Below are 14,016 nucleotides of genomic sequence, written 5' to 3'. Positions count from 1 at the left end.
ATACAAAAAAGTAAATTGTGAAACCATCCCTTACATCAGATTATCTGAGCTATACCAGTCTTTGTTAATTCACAGAAGTGTTGCAATCCACACATTATAGGTTGCATATTTCAAAACAGTTCAAATTTTTCAGTTACTGAAAAACAGTTACTTCTCAGAGACAGTTTTACCTGAAAATTACATCTGCAGAGCAAGGACACTCCTGCCTTACAGTCATGCCTAAAATTCATTCTCTTTTGTGCTGCCAAAGATTTTGCTACTCCTTATCTAAGACATAAGGATTAAAACGTGTACAGAAGTTGTAACTTAAGGGTAAATCCACAGTTGAAAGTGCATGGCACTCGTTAAGGGCTCTGGGTTATATTCACTTCAGGAATGAAAGCTCCACTGTTCTGGATTTCCATTCAATCCATTCAGTCTCCAACTGTCAACCTAGTCTCTGGAATCTGGTGCTCAAACAGCTCCTGGGAGTCACAAAAGTGAAACACACCTGGGGAGTAAGCCAAATTGCACACAGATTCTTTGACAAATATAAACAACTGCTCCTATTTGACACTCAAATTCTTTTTCAGCTGATCTAACGCCCCAGTTTTTACTACCAAAGGGGAAGGAAGATTCAGTGAAATAGGAGGCACAGCAATAATCCCATGTACATTCCTTATACCCTACCCCTTCCAAAGCCATCTTGCATTCCAATATTGTAGCATGCAAGCAGCAGCACTACCCTACTTCTGTCTTCTTTGGTCATTTGTTCTCTGCATGTAAGAACAAAAATGGCTGGACTGAGAAAACCTGTTCTTTCATCAGCAATCTCAGTTTGAAACTGTATCTTATTGCTCTTGGATTAACTGTGAAGGACAAAGAATCAAAAGCTCTGAACTCTTCTCTTAAGGTCTTAAGAGCATTCTTCTCTCCTCTTAAGGGCTGTTTTTGCCTGCCTAATCTCCTCATTACTTTCCCCCTCCCCAAGAGGGTTTTGGGCTGAGGATTTTGTGCAAAATATAGCTGTGGGCACACTTCCTTCCTCCCTGTTCTTCAGCATTAGATATCAAGATGTAAATATATCAAAACCTTTTCCCTTAGTCTCAAAATTTGTTTTTTCTCCTTCCATGGATGGTAAAGGAGAAATTCTCTAAATTTCCATCTCCATTATATAGTTTTTAATTAGCACATGCTGTGTAGCCTAGGGCTTCCATGCAAGTTGCAACATTTTTAAGTCTATGTTTATAACATTTTGGAGCCTGAGTATAGCAAGTAATATTCATAATACAGACATCTTTCAGGCTCCAGAATCCAAGCATCAGGTCTTCCTAAAATTGCTTCTCTCTTTCCCATCATGCCCATTTCTGTAGCTCAGACCATACAAAGATGGCAGAAACTTCATAGTAAACACTAAACATTTTCCTTTAAGCAACAGAGACAGTTTTTTTACATCTATCAGAAGTTACAGCTTTACAGTCAGCAAAGACAATGTTTTCACACTATGTTTTCAAATACACATCACTAGGAAACAGAGGTGTATAGAGAAAATTAAAAAAATGGTTGTGTCTTAAACAAGCAGGCAGCTAAACCCCACACAGGCGCCCACGCACTTCCCCCACTAATAACCAGAAGGTCAGAAGTGAGAAATCTTGCAGCTTGACATAAAGACAGTTTGATAAAGCAAAGCTGCAGGTACAAGCAAAGCAAAGCAAGAAATTCATTCACTTCTTGCCATTGGTGGGGAGCTATTTGGCCATTCCCAGGAAAGCAGGGCTTCATTCTCATGTATAACAGCTAGCTGACAAATTGTAACTTCCCCCCTTCCTCTTTCTTTCCCCCAGCTTTTATTGCTGAGCACAGCACCATATGGCATGGGATATTCTTTGGGCTCAGCTGTCCTGGCAGTGTCCACTCTCAACTTCTTGCACCATCAGCCTCCTCACTTTTAGGGCAGCATCAGGAACACAAAGACTTTGACACTGTGTAATCCCTGTTCAGCAAGAACTAAAACATCCTTGTTACCAACATTATCTTGGTCTAAAATCCAAAATATAGCATTAAATGAACTACAAGGAAGAAAATTAACTCCACCTCAGCAAAACCAGCACAAAAATCCAATATTTACATACATGAATACATAAGACACTGCCTACTGATAGCCATCACCCACTTCTCACGACTTACCACTGCATCCAGAAATTCAATGCATCTTTTCAAATCTGGTCTAGAATCACAGAACTGTCTGAAGAGAAGTCTTCCTATTGGCTGTTTGTCACAAAGCTGGTTATAGTCTCTTTCTGGAAAAAAATAACATATATATATCTTCATTTTAATTTTTGTAGTAGGATAGTCATTACTCCCATTTGAGGTCAGAAAAAAAATCACTCAAACATGAAGATTTTACATTAACATATTTATCAAAGATACCATAAATATGCAATGATTCCAAAGAATAGTGAAACACTCTTCAGTCACATCTGTATTCTACTGACTACCCCATTTACTAAAAACACACTAAATTACATGCTTGAGGTTAATTTAGGTTAGGGTGCAAAAAGCAACCACACTGTGAAAGATTGTTTGGAAAGAGGGAATACAAGAAAATAACAGAAAAGGTTAAAAAAAAACTATTACAAAACATTAAGGAAAAGGGTAAAATATATTACCATCAATTTATAATGTGATTCCTTTTTCTAATTCAAGGTTTTATAAATCTATTCTTTAGGAACAGTTTGTTTTAACAAACAAGGAGTTGTGATACACTTTTTATCTTCTCATAAATACTCCATCATATTACAAGTTTAATAGCTTTTATTTTTTCCTATTTAGCCTTTAGAATCAAGACAGAATCCTTTCATTAACAGCACCAAACTCTTCTCTCTCAAAGGAGAGGCTTTATCCCACAGGACACTCACCGATGGAGCACCGAATACCCTCACAGTGACTGACAGGGGGCAACTTCAGCATCTCTTTCCATTTCTTACTACGCCCACTCCGTTTGCCTAGAAGAAAATAGGAATAAAATAAAACACAATACTGTGTCAGAGTAAAATTGAACATGACATTAACAGCATGAAATTGGGTCAGTTCTACACAGATGTGCCACACTACTTTTCATGCCTAGAAAGAAATCCATCCAGAAGGATACCCAAACCAGTAACAAATGTGATACAGAAGAACTTTAATGCAATTTTTTTATGTTTCATGTAAAGTCTTTTCCAAGACAAATATTTCATATTTTGGCTGTGTATGTAGAATATCTCTGCAGAGTAAAGACAAATAGCTAGGTATTTTGAAAATCACAAACAAAACTGAAACATCGAAGATGGAACAAAACAAATTTTAAGAATTATCACTCAACCATGGTAAAGAATGGAAGAAAATGAAGTTGAGTAACAAAATACCAAGAACAAAGTTCTTAAACACATTTTTCAATAATAAAGTTGTACATAAATATTCTCTCTCTAAGGGCAGTAATATAGTAGGAGTAGATCCCAGTAATAAATATGAGGGCATAGCTCAAACACAACACTATTTACTCCAGACCATACAAGGCTACCAGGAAGAACTTAGCTGTTGTAAAATTGAGATCTTTTCAATGCTTCAGATTTCACAGCACTGGTGTCGAATTAGTATTGATTTTTCAAAACTGCCACAATGTTTTTCTCAGTTTCTAAAAAAATATATCTGTGCTACATTTTCCATGTTACATTGAAACCACATTTGTGTTTCAGCACATTACCGTGGCCAATTTCATTTACAGAAGATATGCATACTTATCAAAAAAGCAGAGATAGACAGGAACATATACACACTTTCAGATCTAAAACATTTCTGTGGAAGAGTAATTTAGTGATGCAGAAGACTTGAAAAGATTTTACTAAGCTACATGATCAGATATATTTCCACATGACAGAGCAGCAGCAAATCTGCACAGAAGCTTTCTCATCATAGCAAAGCAGTGCGCGCTGCTAACCACAATGGGAGAAAAAGGAAGGGAGTTACCCAATGTAACCTGAATAGAAACCAAGCAGCAAAGGGGACCAAACTCTTTCAGAAGTAAATTGTTAGGGTGAAAGGAACTAACATCTCCAGAATAACAAAACATGTATTTTTAAAGCTCCTCTTTGCTCAAACATACAGCTTCTTGAACCATTCCACCAATGCAGCTGGACCAGTCCCAGCTTGGTGCACCTTGGTTCATACCAAATTCACACCAAATCTTTTTGGTTCATACCAAATTTATCCTTGCTAACAGGAATATTAACATCTTACTGTGCTGCTGCAACAAAACATTCTCAACTCTAGTATCCTAGAAATGTAAAAAAATAAGGAATAAAACACCTATAACCTTGCCTTGTGGACATTCTTTGAACTAACACCTACTTTCTAAAAAAATGCAAACTTCTTCTGCATTTCATTTTCTAATAATCACTTTGCAGGTCATTTGCCTTCCATAAAGTTTTAGAACACAAAATATGGAATCTACTTCTCATCCCATATTTCAAGCAGTACCAGAACTAATAATGAGGCTGTAATTACCAGCATCATTAAAACAAACTGTGACTATTTTAACAATATATTTGTGATCTTAAAAAGAAGTTGAACATATGCTTGAAGAAAATCAAATCACACAAAACATAACACCCTTCTAACAGAAGTGAACACAAAGAAAATCAAGGAATATTAACATAGATAGCCTATACACATACACTGAATAACAAGGCCTGGGCATAGATTATGTGATCATGAAAAACCATGGACAGAAGTGTCAGGTTCAGCCATTCAACACTAACCTGCAAGGTCCACAGAAGTTAAACTGCTTCTGTTCGAAACTGCCCAGAAAGACTCAATTGTGCATGACACCATACAATCAGCACTGATCAAGAATGATAAACCCAACCCAAATTCACATCACAATGCTGTTTGTAAAACGCAGAATGAACTGTGATATATATCAAGAATACCACGTCCTGAAGCACTGTCAAAGAAAAAAACCCAACCTATTCCAACCCAAAAAAAGGAGAGGTTGCCTAGTGTATTTTACTTCAAGTCCAACACAAAAAGGGCTGTATTTTGCCCAAATATTTGGCCAGTAACTTACAATGTGACCATCCTGAACTTCATTTTACAAAAAGAGAACACATGCTAGAATGCAACTGAATTCACCATCCTACAGAAGTCAATAAATGCTACATATAATTTATTAATGATACACATGAATCAAGTGCTTAGCATATCAACTAAATCAATGTGCTCTCACTTTTCTCTGAACTGAATGTTCTTGTATTTACAGCAAGTGCAACTGTAAAAGTCTGTAGGTCCCAGTAATGTAAAGAGCCATTTCTGGTAAAAGTTATGGCAGGAGGCCAATTTGTTTGTCACATTATTCCCTAATTGCAAAATCCTTTTCCATTTCTGAGGCAGTTTAAAAGAAGTATCAAATCAAATTATAACACTTGTGGTTTGAAAGTGTCTTAATATTGATTTCAGAGCTTCTATTCTAAATCTCATTCTAAAACACTTCAGATAAAATTCTTCCAGAAAGACCAAGAGCTCACTTGCCAGCACAGGAGCCAGAAAGCCATTAGGTTAAGGTGCTTTCTGGCTGACCTCTGTGGCTCAGATGAATTACTGATTTTTGCCTCTTTCAGAAGGAATCACGGCTAAAAGCAAGGTCCAGCCTGAAGCGAACTCATCTTGTACAAACAGAAGGGTGGATGCAACAATACATCACTACAGTGAGGAGAAACTTCAATTACATTTTCAGATACACAAGAACCTTACCTTTTCCTTCACCCCAAATTACTTCTTAGAGTTACAATTTCAACATTTAACTCTTTCCCCATTTTTACTTCTTTAAAAGATACATACTAACTTCAGTTAGAATTCACTGTGCTAGAATATGGTATGGGCAAAATGTTTAGATGTTTTATTTCAAGTTTCTTTTTTAACTTTCAGAGAAATATTTGAAAAATGTATGTAAGGCAATGCAGTTGGCTTATTCATCAGTAAAACCACAAATGGTTGCAAAAAATGAAACTGCTGTGGCCACAATCTATTCAAGTAATAAGAATGTTTGAAGTCCTCAGATGCACTTCTCAGAGCCACAGAGATCTTCCTTGCAGACCTGATCTGCAGAGCAACTCTCATTTCAGAGAGCACAGGCTTCACTGAACATCATTAAATCAGTTTTCCTTGAGACAATAAATTTGGGTTCTGTCATGCAGACTCCTTCTTTACTGACACTGAGATTCTGGCATGGAGTTTTTTGTGCCCCAGCTCTCCTGCCTGTGCAGGGCAAGCACCATGTACCTGAGGCTGAGCAGCACACAGCTCTGTAGCACTGGGGTGGACGATTGCTACAGCTTCATTCTTGCAAAACTGATTCCACAAACCAGATTGTCAGATACCAGCTGAGAAATTCATACTAGACCACACCCAGATAAACTCTGAAAGCCTAAGTCTGCAACAAGATGACAACCTACAGCACGCCTTTAGTGTATAAATCAAATCAATTGGTTCAAGGAAAAATGCAAAACAATTGATGCAGAAACTCTACATCATCTACACTGAGACACATGAAAATAAACTGGGTACATACACTGCCTTAAAATATGTCTTTCCCACAGCAAAGGCAGTTACAGGCAAGTTTCCTAATAGATTTAAAACTTTAAAACTCACATGAATTCAAATCTTCTCCTAGTTCCAGACACATTTTTTAAAACCACTCACAATAAGGATTAAAACCTTTCGCTAAAAAAAAAAAAAATCAAAACATTCCTGTTTAACTATAACCTTATGCTATACAGGCATTTATAAACACTACTCATTGAGTAACAAATTTTGTCTTTTATTCCCTTATTGGGCAAGATCCACCTTCAAGACACAAACCAGTGTGCAATGAACACCTCAGCTCCTCAGATCAGACCCTAACACTGGAATAGCACCAGTTCAAAGTTCAAACTAGAAGACAAGCTCACACATATCATCACTTGAGGAAGGCTGTCATGCTTCCAGTTCTAAAGACAGCTCACAAGGTGCTGCTGAGGGGGTTCACAACAACCTTCTCCACTGTGCAGGTCAGATGTGTTTTTTGACAAAATACAATTTGTATCAAGTTGTATTTTGACAAAATACAAGCTTGTATCAACTCAAGCTTGGCCACAGCTTAACAACTACATTAAACAGAGTGGCAATGCTCTGCTATCAAGAAAGGGGGGGTTTTTTTGTTGGTTTGTTTTTGTTTCCCCCCAGACATACGATAAATACAATCTGGCCAGTTCTCAGTAAACTTATGAGAATCACCTGGCTGAAAATTCAGGTTTTGGCAGAAGGTTAGCACCTAACTCACCAGCATTACAAAGGCCAAGGTACTTCTGAATGCAAACAGAAGCAAAAATGCAAGTAGTGCAATAAATAAACAAAAGATATCTATAGATTACAGATCATTATGGCATTTATAAGATAATAGTCCTCACATTCCTGGATTCAAGTACATGGAGTTGGACTCCAAAGTAATACTGGAGTGCTCCTGCTCATCTGACTATGAAGGCAGGAACACAGCAGGCAGTTAAAAGCCCAGCTCTCCCCGTGAACATTTGTGCCGTTTGTTTACGTGCACAATCATTTATTGTTCCCACAGCTAACACCACTCGAACAACTGGTTCTTCACATGGGCTCTCTATCCAGCTCCAGCGATCATGTGCACACGTAGGAATGCCAGAGCACACCCTCTGCGCAGCCTCTGCACTCACCAATTAGGTGCGGAACGGAAAGCTTGTATCAACTCAAGTAATTGGAACTGATCTTAACATTTCTTAATGTGTTCTTGCAGTGAAATATTGTAACATCTCTGTATACATTTGGAGATGTCGCTAACCAGCCAATGAACACGGTTTACAAGGGGGAAAAAACATCCAGAACGCTGCAATTTTACAGTCAACAAACAAGGAATTTTTTAGCGTGATAGTACACTAAGAGTGCAACAGATATTACAGAAATAAAATTCTTTGAAGCTGATTGTGAAACCTCTATTGTAATTGCCACATTTGAAATAAGCAAAGCAGCAGCATGTATCAATTACTAGACCTCTCATGTTGTGTTTATTTAGTGAATGTAATTATTTAAGATTCCAACTTGCCCACATGCATTCTCCTTACAGTTCATTAAATAAAGGACAAAAAGGCAGGCATTGTGCATAATTCTGTACAAACACAGGAAGACATGTTTCCTGCCACAATGAGTTTACAGCAATTTAAAGCACAATGCAATAAGAGTGCAATAGAACATAGGAGGCAAACGAGGGAAGAACTGACAACAATTGAAAGCAACTACAAAAAACTCTCAGCACTCTCATGTTAAAATTTGAGTTTGCTGCTGGTGGACTGTCTGGGTATGAGTGTGCCTTGCTTTCCCACTTGTTCTACCCCTGAAATAATTAAAGAACTTTGCTCAGATCAGTTTGGCTATTGAACTGAACTATCTCCATACTGAAATACCACCTTATAGTGCAAGCAAAAGCAGAATTTATTTTGCTTCCAGAATTATTTCAATTGCTTTCAAGCCCAGACAGATAAAACTCACTATTTGAGTGGACTGCTTATTTTCTGAGAAGAATACATCATTAAGATAATTATTCTGAAACAAGTATCTTACAGGATTCACATAAGCCAAACTGTGATCACATTCTGCTACTGAAAGGTTCCTTCCTTCTAAATCCATCCTTGGACTGCACCTAGCAATTATCAAATCTGCAGGAGCTTACTGTTTCATCTGAAAACCAATTTTGGGAAGAAAACCCCAAACCCAAAACACGCAGCAACATAAGGGAAAAAACCACCTCAAAAACCCACATACCCCAGCTTGGTTCATGGATCCAGCTGGCAACCACCTCACCCATTCTGCAACCACAGGCTAGAACCATACAACCAGGAGCTGGGGGGAAATTTATTTGAGGCATGACCTTAATTCAGCCAAAATCAATGATAATATCAGAGGATATTCTGTGCCTAACAGCAGATCCAATTCTCATTCCCAAACTGCTCCTGCCATGGCAATATAAATGAATTTTAAAGTGGATGCAAATGGACCAGGTATGTTTAAAATGTACTCTTGGCATAGATCCTCACCTGGAGTAAAGTGCCACTGACTTCAAAGGAATGATGCATCTACCCTTTGGGTGTATTTTTTGAGACTATTACTTTAGGCAATGAAAAAAAGAAAGACTCCTAAGCAGTTTAAAACATAGAGGGATTAATTTCTTTCCTTCCCAACATCATAGACTATGTGTGGGATGCTGAAATGAATTCGGCACTTGCATATACTCAAAGGATTTACTGAGAGTGACTGAAATAAAAACAGAAGATATAAAGAGAAAAGTGAACATAAAATAAAAAAATGGGGGTGGAACTCTTGTTTTTCAGAATAACCTTGTTTATATTTATTATTTCTCTCCATTTATGGGACAAATTCTTCAATGTCCTTCAAGTGAAACTAATTTCAAATATTTTTTTGCTGGGAAAAAAATGAATATGCTAATTTCTCTGTTCTTGTACACAACTAGAAAACATATTGTTGTACTGCTCTTTCACACAAATCTGAGCAAGGAGAACATGGACTAGCTGGTGTGAAAGCTTGCAATCTCAGCTCATACATCACTAGCACTTAGCACTTACGTGGTTTTGTACCTCGGCTCTTGCACTTCAGCACTCCCAAGATCAGCTCTGAGTTTGCTTTACAATCTCTTGTTTTTCTACTGAGTCACCTGTGCTTGTTCCACCACTGGCTTCACCTTAAGAGGAAGTTTTCCCCTTTTTCTTTCCCACATACAGGTTTCTCTCAAAAAGTAATGTATCACAAGAGGAAAGAGCAGGATTGACACAGAGGGTCACTTAACCCTCAGGCAACCCCCAGGCAAGTGGGACAGGGAATCCCAAAACACCTTGCACTGCAGTTTTCCTCTGAAGGCAAATCCTTCCATGGACAGGCCAGACTTTGGCAGAAGCAGGTCAACTGAAAAACTGGAGAAGGAAAGAAAAACTCCCAGTACAGCTCTCAACTCCTAAATCTTTCATCCATGGACTACCAAAGGGTACTTTGTGCCATCATAACATCTTCTAGTTGCAGGTACATTCAAGAATCATATATTATGTTATCACTAACACCCACATGCGCAAAGAACTGGCATTTGATTATTTACCAAGTCACTTTAAAAGAGGATAAGGAATCCTGATGGCTTCCCTTCTTATCACAAAGAAATGTTGCAGTTGCTCCAGAGACATTACAAGTCTTTAATGAAAAGAGATAGGCTTCTATTAAATTGGTTTTTTATTAAAAGCTGTGAACATCCTCTTAGAGACAAAATTTAAACTTTTGAGGCAGGGGGGAAGCTGGGGTTTCACATGACCTGAAAAATGGAATTAGTAAACTGCTACAAACAGATGTTATCCTCATGCAAATTGAATTAGAAGATTCACACCTCTAATGAAATAAGCCAAGAGTAAGACTGAGTGAGCAGGTAAATAGTCTAGAAACAGAAAACAATAGCACTTTATTTTTTATTGTATAGGAGAAGAAAATAACAAGAAGAGATTCATTTTATCTGAGTTCTTTGCTCTCTAACAACATAGATCAAATTTACTTTCAATATATCAAATCAGATTTAAATGGTAGACATGAACCTCACTGTTCAAGGTGTGCTGATTCTGCACACCCACAAATGTAAAACACAAATAATATTCACATCCAGAAGTATTAGAGTACCTACAATGAGAGGGAAATTATGGGTACAAAACTGGTTTATGTGCTCAGGTAAGGTTTGATGTTATTCATTGGGAATTTCTGGATTCCCATTAGGTACCTGTCATACTCTTTAACCAGAAGTGGACAGGTACAGATCTTTTATTGTTTCTATATTTACAAAATGAAAATTACATATCTAGGGTTAAAAGACTTTGTAAGATGCATTCAATGGTACAACCTTTTACTACTCTCATCTTCATCAGAAAAGAGTCTCAAGTTGGACTGACCCATGCCTCACTGATTTCTTTTGACATGCACCACAAATAAAGAATAAAACAGTAATTTACATGTTATTTTATTTGCTTGTACAACTGATTTGTTATCCATGTGAACACCTTCTCTCACCTACACTGAGGAGAAGGATTACTGACATGGCTAAAGCCTATACATGAAAATAAGTGAAGCTGCTGTTGTACATTAGCTTTGGATTTTACTTTCCTCCACAAGAAATAATTCTGCACTTTTCCATGCTATCCCACCTCTCCATACACTATAGAGTATGATAATAGAAATGTGGAGGGTTAAAAGACTTTGTAAGATGCATTGAATGGTACAACCTTTTACTACTCTCATCTTCATCAGAAAAGAGTCTCAAGTTGGACTGACCCATGCCTCACTGATTTCTTTTGACATGCACCACAAATAAAGAATAAAACAGTAATTTACATGTTATTTTATTTGCTTGTACAACTGATTTGTTATCCATGTGAGACCTTCTCTCACCTACACTGAGGAGAAGGATTACTGACATGGCTAAAGCCTATACATGAAAATAAGTGAAGCTGCTGTTGTACATTAGCTTTGGATTTTACTTTCCTCCACAAGAAATAATTCTGCACTTTTCCATGCTATCCCACCTCTCCATACACTATAGAGTGTGATAATAGAAAGAAAGTAATTTGAAAGTCTGCTCTTCTGTCCCAGTTGTGAGGCCCTTTTAGCAAAGAATGTATTAAAACATCTATCTCACACACTACCTTCACAAATCCCATTGCCTTGCAGTCTATCAGGCACACAAAAACAGAGCTGGGACAGGGATTTTATGGAATGGTCTTGACAGATGGAGCAAACCAGACATTCCCAGACCAGCCAGAGCATGCAACAGATAGAAAACACTTTCATTTCAAGGAGGCTTTTGAAAAATGTGACATAAAAAGTACCCCATGCACAGAGACTGAGACCTAAAAAGGTGAAAGACCTTTTACCAATTGATCAATGGAGTTCTAGAGTTTCAAAGCCAGAATTCACATTTTTTTTGTGCATGCTTACACAACAGAGCCCAGGCCAATTGAAGGTACAAAGAGAGTAACAGATTATTACCATTATTTTTAAAGTTTCACGTCAGGTAGAACTGATCTTCACATCAGCTGCTCTCAGACTTTCATTTAGTTCATTAAAATATCTTGTTTGGTCAGTTCTACCACTATAATTTCTTTTAAACATAGTGAAACCTTAACTAAAGAGGCAGCCTGACATTAAGCATCCACTTAAAAGGCTCTGCAGATTACCACTCCGCTCTTTGTGGTGAGGGTTTGGGCACAGCAAAGTTCTGAGCCAGATTCCACTCTCCCTTCATTTCTCAGATCACTTCAATGCAAATTCCAAATCCAGGCAGCACCACCACAGACATGTTACCGTCAGTGAAACCAGCCAAAACATGTCCTCTAGTTTGAGGTGGTCTCTTCAGCTAAGGCTGGAAAATGGCCCAAAATTGTGATCACTGTTCTGCTTTTTAAACCCCACTTCAAAGTCAAAAAGCTGATTTTCCTCTCTTGCTGCTTAAGGCAAATTTAACTGGATACACATATGGCGTAAGTGCCAAACCCATTTAGAGTTGGAGGAACTTGCAAAACATACAGAGGCAGATTCTGCTGCTCTTACTCACTTTAAACAGCTCCAGCTTAACTAATGGGACTCCTCAGCACAATTAAGACAAGCAGGATCCAGTCCAAAAAGAATATGCACATTTCAAAGTTGAAAAATATACTCTGCACTAAGTACACTGGTAATCCAGGGAGATATTCAAGTGGCCATTTAATGGACAGTTACATACACGAAAAAGCAGTAGGACAATCTTAGCCTAGGATGTTTTTTTAAACAGCAACCACGTGCTATACTAAAACTAATTAACTACCCAAAACGTTTGTTAGCTGGGGGCAGGAATCTTCAGCTCAAGGTGTTCTGGGGAGTCAAACCGAAGGTGTTAATCTGATGGGAAACAGCACACTTTTGTATTAGGATAATCCAAAATATTCGACTGCAAAGTACAGGTCACATTCTACAGCTACGTCTTTCACAGGCAGGAATTTCAGCAAGATGGAGTGCAAGATTTTTCCAGAGAAGATTTATGTCACTTTATCGTTTCTATCCATAAGCATTTATATTTATAAACAAACTGAGAACTTACAGATTAACGACCTTTTTAAAACATCCGGTAAAAACACTATTAGAGTCAAGGGGGAAGGAGGAAGGGGTGTTTTTTTCAGAAGCAAAGCCACAAGCCGGTAACTCCAAACAGATCCCGCGGGAGGAGCAGGGCAGGTGCCTCAGGGCACTGCCCGGGACTCTCTGCCCGCCCCGGGAGGGCTCCCGCCGCCACCTCGAGGGGTCCCCGCCCCGCCCAGACCCCCTGCCCGGCAGCCTCTCCTCCCTCCCAGCCTCTTCTCCTCCATCACTTCCTCTCCCCCTCCTCGCGGGCCCCTTTACCCCTCACCTCAGACCCTTTTCCTCCCCCAACATACGTCCTCAGCCCGCCCCGCCTCGAACTCCCGCTTCTCCTCCTTCGCCTCGCCCCGCGGCTCTCACCCTCCCGGGCTTTCAGCAGCACCGTGTTGGCCACGATGTTCTCGATTTCCATGGTCGGGGGCTCCTTCCCCTCAGGGCAGCCGGAGCGGGGGCCGCCCCTAGAGCCTCCTTCGCCCCCTCCTCCAGCCCCGCCACCGCCGCGGCGCCAAGCCTCGGCTCATCCGGCCCCAGAGGACCTCAGCACTGCGCTCGCCTCTTCCCCATCACCCGCTGCTCGCCCCGGCACCGCGCTCCCCCTCCCCGAGGGCGGAGACGGAGAGCAGGCAGCGCCCTCCCGCCCCGGCCATGGCTCCTCCGCCCGCCTCAGGCAGCACCGCCCCTGCGCTGCCACCCCCTCACAGCTACCGGGACTGCAAGTCCCAGCAGGCAGAGCGCGCTGTGCGCTGGGGACACGCGCGCGCGATGTCTTGTGGGGCTGCTGGGATA

The 14,016-nt window shown here is 39.6% G+C and overlaps 1 protein-coding gene across 2 annotated transcripts in view; it reads right to left on the bottom strand.

The window, feature by feature from the left end:
• The window catches only part of GRK4 (G protein-coupled receptor kinase 4), a 38,981-nt gene extending 25,106 nt beyond the window's left edge, over positions 1-13,875 (bottom strand). For both annotated transcript variants that reach the window (XR_005629242.1, XM_039723939.1), the window contains exons 1-3: positions 13,591-13,875; positions 2,898-2,984; positions 2,167-2,279 (exon numbers count right to left, since the gene is read on the bottom strand). Coding sequence is in view for 1 of the 2 variants with exons in the window: in XM_039723939.1 (XP_039579873.1) it covers positions 2,167-2,279; positions 2,898-2,984; positions 13,591-13,642 (252 nt within the window). In the remaining variant the exon portion in view is untranslated. The remainder of the gene's footprint in view (positions 1-2,166; positions 2,280-2,897; positions 2,985-13,590) is intronic.
• Positions 13,876-14,016: the final 141 nt, after the last annotated feature.

Source organism: Passer montanus, unplaced genomic scaffold (genome assembly GCF_014805655.1).
Source record: "Passer montanus isolate IOZ18808 unplaced genomic scaffold, ASM1480565v1 scaffold51, whole genome shotgun sequence".
Taxonomy (NCBI): Eukaryota; Metazoa; Chordata; class Aves; order Passeriformes; family Passeridae; genus Passer; species Passer montanus.
The sequence above is the reverse complement of the archived record's forward strand: the minus strand, read 5'-3'. Positions and strand labels throughout refer to the sequence as shown.